The sequence below is a fragment of the Lutjanus erythropterus genome, chromosome 15, assembly GCF_056507025.1.
Source record: "Lutjanus erythropterus isolate fLutEry1 chromosome 15, fLutEry1.hap2, whole genome shotgun sequence".
Classification (NCBI taxonomy): domain Eukaryota; kingdom Metazoa; phylum Chordata; class Actinopteri; order Lutjaniformes; family Lutjanidae; genus Lutjanus; species Lutjanus erythropterus.
This window is the reverse complement of record NC_139331.1, coordinates 23891154-23907575: the sequence shown is the minus strand read 5'-3', so window position 1 is coordinate 23907575 and position 16422 is coordinate 23891154. Positions and strand designations below refer to the sequence as shown.

At 40.5% G+C, this 16422-nt stretch overlaps 1 protein-coding gene across 2 annotated transcripts; it reads left to right on the top strand.

The window, feature by feature from the left end:
• The first annotated feature begins 1807 nt into the window (after positions 1 to 1807).
• On the top strand, positions 1808 to 14352 carry ttbk2b (tau tubulin kinase 2b). Of its 2 annotated transcripts, none has more exons than XM_084737743.1 (15): positions 1808 to 2034; positions 4025 to 4147; positions 4261 to 4408; positions 5604 to 5677; positions 5769 to 5909; positions 6019 to 6123; positions 6288 to 6353; positions 6449 to 6541; positions 6820 to 6945; positions 7036 to 7193; positions 7434 to 7623; positions 8660 to 8874; positions 8989 to 9457; positions 10786 to 11498; positions 13065 to 14352. In XM_084737743.1, exons 2-15 carry the CDS (start codon positions 4079 to 4081, stop codon positions 13399 to 13401), a joined length of 2904 nt encoding a protein of 967 aa, XP_084593869.1. In that variant the 5' UTR covers positions 1808 to 2034; positions 4025 to 4078; the 3' UTR covers positions 13402 to 14352. The 2 variants fall into 2 exon arrangements, with proteins under 2 accessions (XP_084593869.1, XP_084593870.1); XM_084737744.1 differs by having other exon boundaries at positions 1809 to 2034; positions 10786 to 11486.
• Positions 14353 to 16422: the final 2070 nt, after the last annotated feature.

The window sequence follows — 16422 nt, the reverse complement described above, 5'->3', positions numbered from 1 at the left end:
TAATATCATGAAAAGATTCAGAGAATGCAGAGAATTTTTGCATGTAAGGGGCAAGGCCAAACACCGACACTGAATACACATGACCTTTGACCCCTCAGGTGGCACTGCATCAAAAACTCACATAATTATATAGATGATACTACATGGATTCTGGAACACTTTGGAACACCTCAGTCAGTAAATACAGTTTGTAGTTGCATCTACAAATGCAAGTTAAGACATGCAAAGAGAAAACCATATATCAACCACACCTAGAAACCTTGCAGACTTTTCTGGGGCCAGTGCATGTGTGTATGTGTGTATGTGTGCACGCACACAATGGATGTGGATGAACAAAAGAGATAAGAAAAAAAGAGCATGTCAGTGGTGTACTCAGAATAGACAGGTGTTGGTGATCAGACCAGAGAGATAAAAGTTTAGCATTAAAGTTGTCTAGTGGCAGTAAATGTACAGTTTGCCCATAAAAACACTGCAGAAAAGGTCCAAGACGTCCCTGTGTCTTGTATCCCAGCTGCTCTGTAAAGTGAAATGAAAGTCTGTGGGATTAAACCAGAGCAGAATTTGCTGATCATGGGCTCTGGAGCACACTCTGCTCTGCTTATGTTACAAAATATGGATGAAAAACATTTTCAGTATCTTTTTTACTGGGCACATGCCTAAGTTTCAATAAATGCGTCAGGTCCCTTTATGGCCATCAGAGGCACCTGGGACACAAGACGCATAGAACTGGTGCAGACAGTTGCACTGTAAAAATGAAAGTGTTTCTGTTGTGTGAGACACACAAGTGGAAAATATGTGACTCGCTTGTGGTCGAGACAGGGGGTAACCCTCAATATCTTGTCAGGGGCTACAAAATTCCCCATTTCACCCGTGCTACTCGTGATTTTTCAGCTTTATTTTTCTAAAATCATGATCACTTTGAATGGTGACCCAACAATGCTGCAGGTTTTGTGGCGCTTCCTGCATCTATTAGGACCTGTCTGTCACTGTCTTGCTTGCTGCTCTGTACGTTACAGTATCTAATGTTGCTCAGTACCTCACTGGGTGCAGCAGGAGTTTGTGCATATCATAGTACATAGTGTGACCAGTGGATGCAGCAGCAGTAGTTTGTATGTTACAGTACATAGTGTGACTCAGTACCAGTGGATGCAGCAGCAGTACTTTGTATGTTGCAGTACATAGTGTGACTCAGTACCAGTGGATGCAGCAGCAGTACTTTGTATGTTGCAGTACATAGTGTGACTCAGTACCCGTGGATGCAGCAGTAGTACTTTGTATGTTGCAGTACATAGTGTGACTCAGTACCAGTGGATGCAGCAGCAGTACTTTGTATGTTGCAGTACATAGTGTTGCTCAGTACCTCAGTGGATGCAGCAGTAGTTTGTGCATGTTACAGTACATAGTATTGCTCAGTACCTCACTGGGTGCAGCAGGAGTTTGTGCATATCATAGTACATAGTGTGACCATTGGATGCAGCAGCAGTAGTTTGTATGTTACAGTACATAGTATGACTCAGTACCAGTGGATGCAGCAGCAGTACTTTGTATGTTGCAGTACATAGTGTGACTCAGTACCCGTGGATGCAGCAGTAGTACTTTGTATGTTGCAGTACATAGTGTGACTCAGAACCAGTGGATGCAGCAGCAGTACTTTGTATGTTGCAGTACACAGTGTTGCTCAGTACCTCAGTGGATGCAGCAGTAGTTTGTGTATGTTACAGTACGGAGTGTTGCTCAGTACCTTTGTGGATGCAGCAGCAGGAGAGTTTGCGGATCAATCAGGAGAGACTAGCTCTGTGACGTCAGCACCGCCGCTATGAGAGAGAACACGGGGCATCATCACTCCCCATCCATTAGCAGCAGGCTAGCTGGCTAACTGTAGCTAACGTCAGCTATGGTCCACCACCATAATCTCATTTCCAAATGTAACAACCTACTGGAATGACCTGGCTTAGTGCGAACACACTGGGAGCATGGGGACTCTTTGGATTTTACACTATATCAACTGGGATCGTAATGCTGCAACGAAGCGAGGTAAGAGGTCAGAGAGGTTCGTACCCAACGGTTATCTTCAGTAAACATGCTAGTTAGCTTGTTTACAGCGGGACCACCGGAGCCGCCGCATTGAACGCAGTCACCTAAACTAGCTAGATTAGCTTCATAGCGGCTAATCCTCTCAAACGGCCGGTTTATGGCCATTTATGACTCGTGATTGCCGCTGCGCTAGTCACAGTTGTGTGTTGGCACAGAGTCATACAAACCAGTTAATGCTAGCTGCTATCTTTCCCTGACCATCTGGCACTGGTTAGTGTCTTTAAATGAACCCGGGAGATGTTGAGGTGTAGCTAATCTCTGTAGCCGTTTAAATGGCTGTCAGGCACAATAACATGTATGATCACTAAAAAGTAATGCTTCTCATTTTGATGTTTTGCATGCACATTAGCATGCAGTGTACGGTGATTGTCAGCATAGATCAATGAAACTTTATTTGTGCAGTGCCTTTGATACAGGTTACAGATGACTGATAACCAATAATAACACAGATCAAGTGAAGCCTGTAATAGAATGAAATAAAAACTGTTCTAGATATAAAAAAAAAGACAAAACAAATGACATTAGAGCTGCGAATAACGATATTTTAATTATCAGTTCATTAACGTTAGTTGATCAAATGTCTGTATGTCTTATGTTATCCACGGCCCAAAGACATTCAGTTTACTGTCCATTCTGTCGAGCATTAAAGAGGCCAGAAAGTCTTATGGGTGTTATATTGATGTATTGATACACTTGAGAATCACAATATTAATGTTTTGTGAAACAAAAACTGTCGTTATATTGTGACACAAAGATTCATGGCTGTGGTTTTTGTATTGTGTTTAAAATCACAGCAGCAATATTATCATCATCGTTCTGATTTCATTAAAAGTAATTTAAAAGTCATCTTTTTGACTCAGATTTCATGCATGGTGGTGTGTTCTTTCCATACTGCCAGTTTATCTAAAATTAGATACAAAAATAGTAATATACCATCTTGCTTGCAGTATCACAATATATTGAATCGTAACCCCTGTATTGTGATTTGCATTGCATTGCCACATTCTTGCCAATACACAGTTCTAGAAAATATTCACATTTCACACACAACTGATTATCAGCATGGTTTGCAATTAATTTAGTAGTTGGCAACTAATAGATTAATTGATCAATTACTGTTGCTCTAAATGACATGAAAGAAAATAGAATTAAAAAACAATGATAAGAAAAAATAGAATTAGATATTACTTAGACTAAGAACTAGATAAAATAGATTAAAAAGGTGTAACTAAATAAAAAGATAGTATCAATAAAAGAGATGGAAACTAAACAATGCTGATAATAAAATAACGGATAATAGTGAATAAAATAAGTCAAGTTAAAGTAAAATAGACAAAAGCAAAGAGAAATAAAGTCAAATTCTATAAAATAAGTTACAATGGGTGATATGGCTGATAAATAATACTTCAATATTTTTTGGGTATTCTGTGAGATATGATATATGCATTTTCTCTAAAATAACATACCATACATTCTAAAATAGTGCAAACCCTACAGAACCTGTTTTTGTCAGTATCGAGGTATGAGTATTGGTGCTTTTCTAAACATATTAAAATTATGAGATAATCATCAGTAAGGTGGATATAATGACTAAGTGATTAAAGGCAAATAATAGAACAGCTGTGTCATATCACAGTATCGCTTAAATCTAGACTAATAACTAGACTAAAATGACAAGACAAAATAAAAACAACTAGAATTGATAAAAGGGATAGAAACAAAACAATACTGATAATAATGCAATAACAGGTAATGTTGAGAAAATTAAATTTAAATAGAATCAAATTACACAACCTTTATACAGTAAAATAAGTGAATAAATTAAAGTTTATCATGTCTATAAGCCATTCTTAATCAAAAGGAGAAAGGAGGAAATCATGGGTCATGGAGAAAGCGGAACTGAATTTTAAAATGTGTTCCCTGTTTTCAGTGAGGGGCTTGCGTCACTGATGCCAGGTGCAGGCTGTAGCTGAGAGCACTCAGGATGAGTGGGGCTGGAGAGCACACAGACATCCTGTCAGTGGCAGACGTGGTCAGAGACCGATGGAAAGTGGTAAGTGTCACTGAAGGAAGAGAAGTCACAAAATCACGGAATCAAAAAAAAACCCCAAAAAACAGGAATCATTTCTCCACACGCATATACAATGAACGCTCCCTTCTTTTCAGGCGAGGAAGATCGGTGGGGGCGGGTTTGGGGAGATCTACGAGGTGCTGGATCAGTTGAGCCAGGCCACTGTTGCCTTGAAGGTGGAGTCTGCTCAGCAACCGAAACAGGTCCTGAAGATGGAGGTGGCTGTGCTGAAGAAGCTTCAGGGTGAGTGTCAGTCAAGAGTAACTAAAAACTCTCAGAAAATGACTGAGAAATAAGGATGCACGATTTTGGCTTTTTGCTGGTATCAGATATTTTCCAACCCATGTCAGCAGATTGAATATATTTTTATATCTAACTGCAGAAACCACCAGGTCTCTCCTGTTGTGAAATTAACATATTATTATGCCTGCTCTTTCATAATGGCCCCCCTGGCAGATGCAGACATAAAATACAGTGTTTTTCATTACGCAGCCACTGGGAAACATAAGAACAATACAGCTTACAGAATTTTTTCTCTTCATTCCTCACAAATTCATTATAATAATTGAGATGATGGCTCATAAAACTGGCAATTAAACTTGTTGAAGGAATGCAGTTTGCCTCTTTCTTGTTTGACAAAGACTGAGCAGTCATTGCAAATACAACTTAACTATCCATTTTGGACATATAAAGACCCGACACACTGTAGACATGCTTTTGTTGTGTTCACATCGTCTTATTGGCCCATCAGAAGAAGAAATGTTCATTTCAGGCTCGTACGGATATTTCATTTTAAAGCCTCTATCAGTCTATATTATTGCACATCCCTTCTTAGTAACACTATTTTCATTAAGAAGTTGTGTAGCAAAGGTGGTAACCCCCAGATTATTTTTTTTAGCTTAGTTTTAAGATGGGGCCGATGTGATCTACTATTGGAATCAGGGCCCGTTATCCATGTATGACATTCATCAGAGTTCGCCACATATTTTCTACTTGTAAACACTACATTAAAGGAGTGCAAAGTGAGATCTGTATTGCACTCTTCACATATAATAATATAAGTGAAATGCATTCTAAATTATTGCACTACAATACAGCTGGGGTGAAGAAATGTACTAGACACCTCACTCATGGTTAAACAATAAACTAGAAAATGAAAAATGTTAGGGTTTGTTGATAATAATTGTGTAAAACCATATACGTGTACAGTGAACAAATATTTTCTACTAGTTATCGTACTGTGAAAATCTCATAACATTTCAACCCTAGATATGACATTTTCACCAACATATTTAGAGCTAATATTTGTGTCAGGAACAGTGTTAATAAATATAAATGCTGACAAATGTAAACATATGGGGAATACAGATTTTGTCGCTTATGAACAACAGTAATCAATCAGTCTACATATTGATATACACGTGTGCTTTTTTGACAGGCAAAGACCACGTGTGTCGTTTTGTGGGCTGTGGCCGAAATGATCGTTTCAACTACGTGGTGATGGAGCTTCAGGTAGGATCTTTACCAAGCGTTTCATTTGATGCTGACACCAAATCACTCTGCATCATGGATATGACAGGCATCAATCATTTCCTGTCTGCAGGGGAGGAATCTGGCAGATTTGCGCAGGACCATGACCCGTGGCACCTTCTCCGTCTCCACAACTTTGAGACTTGGCAAGCAGATTCTAGAGGCCATTGAAAGCATCCACTCTGTAGGCTTCCTGCACCGTGACATTAAACCTGTAAGTTGACCCGAACAGCCTTGATGGTTTATAATTTCGTAGTCATTGTTTGTATGATATGTGTATAACTTGAAGTTACTTGTGTTTGTGTGTGTTGTTTAAATTGTAGTCTAACTTTGCGATGGGACGACTAGCCAGTACCTGCAGATGCTGCTATATGCTTGATTTTGGTTTGGCCCGTCAATTTACCAACTCCAGCCAGGAAGTCCGTCCAGTAAGTACTCTGTGCCAACTTCTTTAAAGCATCTTCTGGCTTTTTAAAATTAGTGTAATCAGTATTTTGCAATTTACTTATCCTCTGAGAAGGATAGTCTGTTTTTAGTCTAGCATTTTAATACCAATACATCTTCATTTTCTTATATCATTCTTCTCTTTCAGCCTCGTCCTGTGGCAGGCTTCAGAGGAACTGTGCGATATGCTTCAATCAATGCTCATAAGAATAAGGTGAGCATGGACCAACAGCATCTCAAAAAAAAAACAAAAACAAGGCATTTATTTTGCCCCTGAAGTCACTCACACTTGCGTATCTTAATCTGTAGGAAATGGGCCGTCATGACGACCTGTGGTCCCTCTTCTATATGCTGGTTGAATTCATGGTCGGTCAGCTGCCCTGGAGGAAGATCAAAGACAAAGTATGTGACTAAAATTATTATTTGCTTTAACCAATCACTGCTGAGGTAGCACTATCCATGTGAGAGAACTGCTATTTTCCTTCATTTTTTAAATTTCAGTTTGCTTTGTTGATATTGTTTACTGCATATAATGTGGTGTTTGAATGTTTTGTCTTACTGTGGTAATAACTAATTTGGATCCTAAATAAAATAAAATAATATGATAGTCACTATAAATTTGTATTTTGCAGCTTGTGAATCCTCTCAGACCCTTATTTTTCCTCTCTTTCTGTTTTCAGGAACAAGTAGGAAACCTAAAAGAGACGTATGACCATCGACTCATGCTCAAGCACCTTCCTTCAGAGTTCAGCACTTTCTTGGATCATATCTTGACCTTGGACTATTTCACTAAGCCCGACTATCAGGTTCGTCATGTCTTGTTTGGCATATTTTGCATGCATTGTTTATTCCTCTCCAGCTGCCGAATGCTGACGCCTGAGTTTTCCGTGTGACAGCTCCTGATGTCAGTGTTTGAAAATGCCATGAAGAGCCACAACGTGCTGGAGAACGACCCATACGACTGGGAGAAATGTGACTCCGAGGATATGCTGACCATCACTGCCGCAGCAACCACTGCTCAGCAGCTCACTCGCCTCACGCCGGCGTACTTGGGGTATTTACAGCCAAAGAAAGCTCCCTCATGTTTCACATGTAGCTGATTATTCTGTTAACATGCCGTAGGCTCATTGCAGATTCACTTCAAACTTCCTTCACAGTCTGTTAGACATGAGTTTAAATATATAGCTGCAGCTTTTTTTAGACCAGAAAGCTGCACAGTCAGAGATCCCTGAGAAATGTCTGCTCCACATTGTGCTGAAATGAGCCGCAGGGTGACCTTCCTTCTCTTCCACAGCATGGCCAATGCTTCAGTGCTGCCGGGCGAGCTGCAGAGGGAGAACACCGAGGATGTCCTGCAAGGGGAGCGCCTCAGTGATGCTGACAACTGCCCCCCCATCCCTACACCAACCACGCCCGGTGGAGACGTATGGGAAGAGATGGACCGCAACCGAAACCATAAACACGCCCAACCGATGATCAGGAAGGTCAGGGATGATGTAGTTTACTGCAGACCCCCAGCAGAATGTTCCTACCTACTGCTGTGATATTACTCTTATGTAACTGCTTCTCCTCCTGCGCAGTGAGATGTAAAGTTGAGCTCAAAATTCCCCTAGACGACAGTCACTTTGCCTAGAGATATAATGAAACCAGCCAGCCTCTATTAACACAATTACTCCTCCTGGGCTTGAACAGAAACCCACCTGCTGTCTCCCATTGTCTTCCTAGTACTTTAGTGAAGAACAAAATCGGGGCTTTGGCTATCTCCCTATTTAAAGGGTAACTTCTGTATTTTTCAACCTGGACCCTATTTTCCCTGGTCTTTTTTGTGTGTAAGTGACTAATGGCAGAAGTGGCAAAAGTAAGAAGTACACACATTCTTTACTCAAATGAAAGTACGGATACTTGTGTAAAAAGAGACTCTGGTAAAAGTAGATGTACTGATTCAACTTCTTTACTCAAGTAAAAGTGAAAAAGTACAGGCTCTAAAATGTACTCAGAGTACAAAGTAATAAGCAGCCCTCAGAAGGACATTTCTATCGACTGTTAGAGTCGATAGAGTTTCCCTCTCATGTCTATTTTTTTCCTGTTACATCTTTCATGCTATGTAAAGTTACATCTGTCATGCCTTATATGCACCGATGCATACACCAAGCAATCTTTTTTTTTTTTTATCTGTTATCGTCCCATCCATTCTATCCATTTAGGCTGAAATCAGTGTCAGTGTTGGGAAGGCGACATGCAGTGATGCAAAAGAGATATAATCGATAATTCCCCTTAAATGCATGAAAACTAAACCAATGAGCCTGTTTTGAAAATGTAAGGAAAAATTACAGATATTTGTAGAGCTAACCCTTAATAAGGGACCGATTACAAAAACTTGTCACCAATAATTACTTAGGAGCAAAAATGTGAAAATATGGTCCTTCTTGAAATATACCTAAATTACCCTTTAAACATGGATGTCTTGCTACAGATGCAATACTTGAGTTTTTGAGCTTTCATGCCATTTGTTTTCTTCAGGTGGTGAGTGAAGATGAACACAGTCAGAACCAGGGAAACCAGAGCCCCAACACCGGCTCCATGCAGAGTTCTCCTCGACGGGTGCGATCAGAGACCATGTTCCTGGAGCGGGCTGCTCCACTGCTCCGGAGGATGAGACACAGTCAGAGCTTGGCGTTTGAGAAGAGGCTCGCACCCGAACCCAAGCCCACCATCGAACGGTTCCTTGAAGCCTAGTTAGTACTCAGTACACACAGAATTACAATATATACAGTTGTGGCAGCTTGCAAAAAATTTACTTTATATATAACAGATCAAAACTCACCATGACATATGACATGTTGTTTCAGCCTGGGCAAACAGCGTCCTGTCCTTTCTCAAGTTGGGGAGAAGTCCATTCCTGAGAGAGGACAAGGCCAGCAGACACCATCCTGCAATGAGGAACATTCTGGCACAGCGACCCCTGACCCAGAGGAGGGTGCAGCGAGCAGCGGCTTTGTGGCCGTGAACCTCAGTCCTGTGCCCCAAGAAGGAGACTCTCAGGAGTGGGTGATGCTGGAGCTGGAGCAAGGCAGCGGTTCTGGAACCGCCAAGCCCCCAGGTGACGCTGTGCATGAGGATAAGCCCGGGACCCGCACACCCGCTGAGACAGAGAACCAGTCTTCTGAGCCACAGGACGGCCAGTCCACAGCAGTGCCGAGCAGTCCTGTCCTGTCACAGATGTCCATGCCTGGCACATGGTTACTGGGCCACAGGAGACTGCCAGGGATGCTGGGACAAATGCCCTCAGTCATTATGGGAAGACCCCAGATGGACCAGGTAGGCATGATCAAGCTTACTTATTCTGGAGCTGTTGACCATTTTACAGGGTCCTCATCAAGTTTAGCATCATCTGCATTGGAGCCACAAAAATCTATACAATTAATTTCTTGTAGTAATCCACAATCACAATCTGAAATTAAAATATAAAAACAAAGTGTATAATTAAGAATATAAAATATACAGTATATAAATGTCACTCATGTACTGAGATATGTAAACAACACAGTCATGAATAAGCATCATTGGCATATGGATACAGGCTGTAGTACAACAGTACACAATATGAGTATTGCACTTTGGGTATGGTAGGATATTCCGCATTCATGACATATAGTTTAAACCCTAATTACAAGCAACAGAATGGAGATAAAGGTTCATATCAGCCTCAGACTTGTAGTTGTAAGTCAGAGATATCAGGATTTTCTGATGATATCTCCCACTTGTTGAAAAGAATGACAGACATGTCAACAAATTGTTGGCAGAGTGGCTGCAAATGCACCACTGCTGACACTTGCAGCCAAGTCAAATCTGATATTGACACTAATACACGATTCAGCTAATTTTATAGGAGCTTTGTGCTATTTGTTTGTATCTGGTTTCACTTGGTAATAAGCTACAAATATGTAATAGAAGAGACTCATTTTAGGCCAATTATCTGGAGTGAGTACATAGTTAGCATTAGGACTGACCAACTTGATTCATGATTCTTAGCCCCATTTGTAACTTAGAGCTTGTGTATTAAGTGTTTTTTTTGTTGTTGTTGTTTTTTTTTGTTCTTTTTAAAGATAAAAATAGGTTGGAATTTTTCACATATTTCAAAGATTTTGTGTGTCCTAATATGCATTAACCAATGTTAATGTTGTCTGTTTTTTGTTGTTTTTTTTTGTTTTTTTTGACTAAAATGGCATTTAGATTTAGTCATGTTAGTCATCAAATTTTTTTTAGTTTTAGTCTACTTTCAATTGACTAAATATCATTTAGATTTTAGTCAGGTTTTGTTGAAGTGTGATTTGTATTTTAAATTTAAAACACATTACATACTCCTGGAGGAAACACCTATCTGTTAAAATTAAGTATACTGTAATTCAGTACTATTCCATTTGTACTCTTCCAATCAAAGAGATTGGATCTCTTCCCAACTCCTCCCTCCTAAACATTTTTGTCTCATTTTCATTCATTGACAAAAGTATCAATAGATTTCATCACAGTTTTTGTCATGAAAATTTTGTTTTAGTTCTCGTCTCATTTTCGTCAATGAAAAACTGCCAAAAAATATTAGTCGACAAAATTAACACCGCCTCTAACAATCATTCGACTCTTGTCAGTCCTCCAGCTGTGGGCCACAGTCCCCGGTCCAGGAGAAGAGTGATGCAATACCACTTGAGGCACCATCTGGTAAAAGTGAGAAAGTCTCAGAGGAGATCTTAAAGGATCGAGGGCGGTTGGAGTTAGCTCCAGTGCCAAGTCCAGCCAAAGGCCCCACAGCTCACCTGATGAACGACAGAGACCCAGAGAGTGATTCTGGTCTGCCCGACCGCTCCTCAGAGCCCAATCAGCAGCCTCAAGCTGACACAGCAGGAGGTGCTATGGAGAGCACGGTCACCGTCTCCTCCTCTCCACCCCCAGCCCTGCTCAGGCGAAGAGACTCTCCCTCGTCCCCAAGATTGAGTCGAATCCCAGTGCGTGACCCCCACGCCCCCCCGGACTCTCCAAGTAGGGACCTCAACATGGAGAGGCGTCACCGCTGGAGCAGTCCGGTCCCCGGCTCCCCTACCCATTCGCCCTCACCGTCTCTGTCCTGTGACAACCTGCCATGCGCTCTGCCGAGGGACCGGCTCTCCTCAGAGCGAGGCTCCAGGTCCGACTGTGTGGGAGAAGACCCTCTGTCTCTGTCTTCTTCATCAGGTAGTAAAAGTAAGATCCCTCGTCCTGTGAGCGCCACCTTCATACCCGAGCAGCTCACAAGCAAGTTTCTGCCTCGACCACCTCCTGGAAAACCACCCATCCGCCCGTGTGTGGACAACAGGTATGATACACGGTATGTTCTGTGAAGGTTTTATAAAATCCACATTCCTCATAGTTGAACAAGCTCATTTGCCACACAACACAGAGCACGCTGCTGCACATGGCTAGCAATCTTCAATGATAGTTTCAACATCTGCTCTGTTTTGTCTGCTCTCTGAGTAAATCTAGCAGGAAAACTCACTGATAAAGTACTATAAAGTATATATGACACGTATGATATAAATTATATTAATGAAATAAATGATCTGATTCTGATAAATGATGAAATATGCATCCAATGCTGCAACGCTCTCTGTGCTGTTCTTTTTTACACCCACATGATGAAATATGACAATCTGCCATCCACTATTTTTATTAGAAATAGTATCAGTGCTGTTTGTGGTGATGTTCTTTTTAAATTTTGTGCTTATCCCACATATTCGTCAGCTGTGAGAGGCACAGAGAGGAGCAGAGCAGACACAGACAGGAGAAACGTACCTCCTAGCAGATCATTACACAAGCCGATGGTCCGCTTTTTATCCAGAGGCACATAAAAAGCTTTAAATTCTTGAGGTTATTAAAAGATAAGCTCTGCATGTGATTAGAAAACTGAAGATGAGCAGAATCATCAGTTCTAGCCACAGCCTCACCTCCTGTGTGTCCCTGGAGTTATATAATAATATAACATAAAACAGCTCTTATGCCTTCTTACATGCAGCCAAACAAAGTTGTTTTGTTTTAAGATGTCATGGATGCCAAGCAACTGCAGTCTGATTTCATGCTGCAAACAGTGTGGTAATAGTTTTCCAAACAGCAGCACAGCACAGTAATTTTTATTGGAGCTGTGCAGCCTTTCATCTGACACTCACTTTGGCCGCTCAATCTAGCTCTATTCCTCCCTGTTTAAAACCGTCCTTTCCAGAAATGCAGAAAATGACTGTTAGTTTGTTCAGTGTTGCATTAATCCCTCTGACAAATACATTGCATTTTCTATGATTGCTTCATAATAAAAGCCTACCTGTGTTTTGCTGGTAGAATGCTTTTAATGTGAATTAGCAGCAGCAGTAGTAATTTGTCAGTTTGCAGTAACTTTATATATCTCTGATACTTGGTGCTAGGAGAGTGAACAGTAAACAGTGAGTTTGTTAACAATGAGAGGAAATGACAAACAGTGACGTTAGCTTCCATGTTACATTGTTTCCTGTGAATCTCTTGTATGTAGTTAGGAAATTTGAATCCAATGCAGGAATGGACTCCGCCACTTAAGCAGCATTTCCAGGGGTCTTTAAAAAGTCTAAAATCCATTTCAGGCCTAAAAATGTCTTGAATGTGATTTTGACAGGTCTTTAAAGATGATGACGGTAACGTTATTTCTATAAAGTTGCATTAGATTAAGTCTTGTTTTTAAATGAGTTTTGGGGAAAAATTTTAATTGTCATGAATCATGTTGTAACGACTACAAAATGAAACCAACATGGAACCAGTAATGGGGGACTCCTTCATATCCTTCATACTTTTTTGCCAGTATGGAAATTGAATTGTTGAAACTGACAGAAACAGAAGGCATCGCGATCATATTGTCTTGTGTTCTTTTCCCCAGACGACGGCGGTTAAGAGTGCGAGCCAGCAGCACTAGTGATGCAGACTTCTTGGCCAGTCTGACTCAGCTGATGCAGGACCGCAGCGGGCTGCTCTTCAGCCCTCCTCCTCGCCCTCGAAGCTCCTCCTCTTCCCTCCAGCGGTCACTAAGCTCCTCCCCCTCCCGCCAGGAGCTCCGCGAAGGCGGGGTGCTGCAGGGACGTAGCCGCTCTCCATCCAGCTTCTCCGGCTCCCCTCCTGCCCGACAACCTCACCCACAAGACAGGCCCGGTCAGTGGGGCCACAGCTCCAGGGGACGGGGCCTGATCCAAGAGGGCTTCGGCAAAGTGAATCGATGACTGAATTTGACTCAAAGTGACTGATTCGGATGGTGCAACTGTAGCAAGAGGCTGTCTCACATCCAGTCCCTGATAGCATGTGTAAATACGGTATTTACTCAAGGGAATGTACTGTATGAAATGTAAAATGTATGATAAATTGTATTTATTTATTTATTCATTTGTTGGATGTCTCTATCAGAATACTTGACGACGTGGCTTGATACCTGCAGTTGAAACAAAAAGGTTGAGAAACCTGAAGATTGCCAACTCTTTACCTCTCATTTCGCTCCTCTCTTAACACTCCATGTAGGCCTAAATATGAGACCAAAAAGATGTTTATTACTTGAGGGATGTAAAAATGATGCTAATTGTAGATATGTACCATTAAGACCATGGTAAACACTAATAGAAACCATGTAGTCATGTTAAGAACACTAACAGTAGATAAACACCACAAGCAGCAGTATACCAACATCAGCATTCATGTACAGAACATGCAGGGCATGCAGCCCCATATTGACCTCACTCCTGTAAAACAGCTAGATTAATTATTGTATGTAACGATGAACTGCTCATCTGGCATATCACAGTGTAGTAGTGTGCTTTTAATTTGCTAGCAAATATTTGTCATGCAAAAGGAATCAGCAGCATATTAGAATGTACATGTAAGTGCACTCATATTTCAGTATTGTTAAAATGCATGAGTATCATTGCAAATGTTTTTTGTTTTTTATTCATTTGTACAATCTGCTGAGACATCTGTATTTTTATTGAGCTGCTTATGATCAAGATACATTCTAATGTAGACCAGCAACAATGTGCATTTTTGTTTCGTTCATCAAGTAGATGGTAAGGGAAGAAAAGTGATATAAATGGAACCTTTTCATCATGTCTCATTGTTGTGGCATTTTATTCTTATCACGGTTTAAAAGACGTAAATTCAATAAATGCCAGATCTCTAAAATATTACTTCCTGGCTACTCATGCTGTAGTATTCATTGTGATTAATGGGTCGGTTCACCTAAATTTCCTCATTCACACAAAGCGGTATCTAGCCATGTGCATAGTTTTAATTGCTAAAGTTTTAAAGTGATAGTTCAGATGTTTGGGGGGTTGTATGTGATACTTGTCTATAGTCGGTGTATTATTATCGGTGAAGCAGCAGGAGTACCACCTAAAAAAAATCATCACTTTAACTGTGCACTACATCTAGAATATTTTTGCCACTTTTCCTTGCCGATGGCCTTGACAGGTTAGTTTGTCTGTGCGACTTTAGTAACTCCGAACTAACCCTTTAAAATAGTGGTTCTCAAAATAGGAGTCCATTGTGCTCTGCCAAATATAAAAAAAGTGTTTTGTGTAGTTGTTTTTTTACAAATGGCTTTATAGTTCAATAAATATTTTCTTTTTTTCCTAAACAACAATCTATAACTGATTACTAATTATATAAATCTTCCTCCCGCCAGTCAAACGAGCGTCACCCATACATCAACCATTAATAGTCGATTATATATTCAAGTCCCTTGGCTAGGCTGATCTTATATTTTATGTATTTTTTATTGTATCTTATTTAAAATGATCACAATCTGCATTTTATTTTATGCCAACAAGTTGGTAGGATTCATCCTGTGGGAAAACCGGTGGCTTGCTGACCACCATCAACTTTGGGTAATACACCGAGTATGGATAAGTACCTCATACAACCACACTTCAAATACACCAAACTATCCCTTTAAGAGGTCTGAGATTGTGATGCAATCAAATGGAACTGGTTTGCAGCAATGGGAACTAAGATTTAAAAAACTAATTGCCACAGTGTCCCAGTTCCTCTAGATGATCCACAGATGTCGACTGTGAACACATCCTTATTAGAACTACTTTCTATGGAGGAAATAGTCCAAAGCTTTGCAGCACTGTCACTGATCAGATAAATGGATAAAGACAAGTCAAAGTAGAAAGTTAAACGTGGACTAAACATGCTCAAATGATGAAGTAGTGGATTTTATACTCGAGTCACACCAACTGAGACTGCAGTATGCCCCCGGAGAACAGTCACTTGTCAAATTCTGTCCAAGCAGCTGTTTTCTAAGACAGATGTCCCTGTAAGCACAAGAGAGACTGCTGACGAGCTGATGAGGGGGGGTGGTGGGGTCCAAGATGACAACCACAATAAAATGAAGCCTCCTCCATCTGTGGGACACTGTAGCCACAAGTTTCACAGCAGTAATCGACAGGAAGTTAAAGAACATATGGACAAGGACAAAGACAGATTAAATCTGAACAGAGATGAGGTCTAAAATACTTAAAAAAAGTGAGATTAATCATCCTATGGCCTTTTCAGTGTCGGTCAAGAAGGAAATTGATGTATTAGACTTAAGGTTTCCAACATGGTAGATAACAGCAGATTATGAATCTTGACTATAACACAGGAAATCGAAACCACAGCAAAACGGCCAGATGTTGAAACTAAAATAAGCACCCAAATTAACAAGAACAATCTCACAAAAAGGTCCACTCAGCAGCTGTTCTGTTCACATTTTCCTTTTTTTTTTTCTCAGCACTTAAAAGGCTTCTTGCTTATGTTTGTTCTTGACCTTGTGGAGCATGTCTACGTCAGCTGCTGTTTCCAAAGGGAGGAGTAAACTTTCAATCTCAAATAAGTTCTTAACTGTGTTTAACATAATCAAAGCACTCCAAACAGTTTGGTGGCTATAAGCCATGCTATTTTGGGACAAGCTTTTTGGCAAAATAAATACACAAACAGCTAAATTAACTTTTGTTTTTGTTAAAAATTCCTGACATTTGAACTTAAGTGTTTTTTAAAAGCCATGTCCATTTTTTGGCTTTTTTTTTGGAGGTTTTCTTTATCATTCTGTAGCTTTCCAGTAGTGTTTATGTATTCAAATCCAAGCATTCAGATTTTGGTTGTAGGGTGTTATGTTTTAGCCTTAAAGTACTCTTTTCCCAAGCCCTTCTACAAAAGTTTCCCACATTACATTTTTGTACAATGACGTTGCTACATAAAAATCTTACGTGATA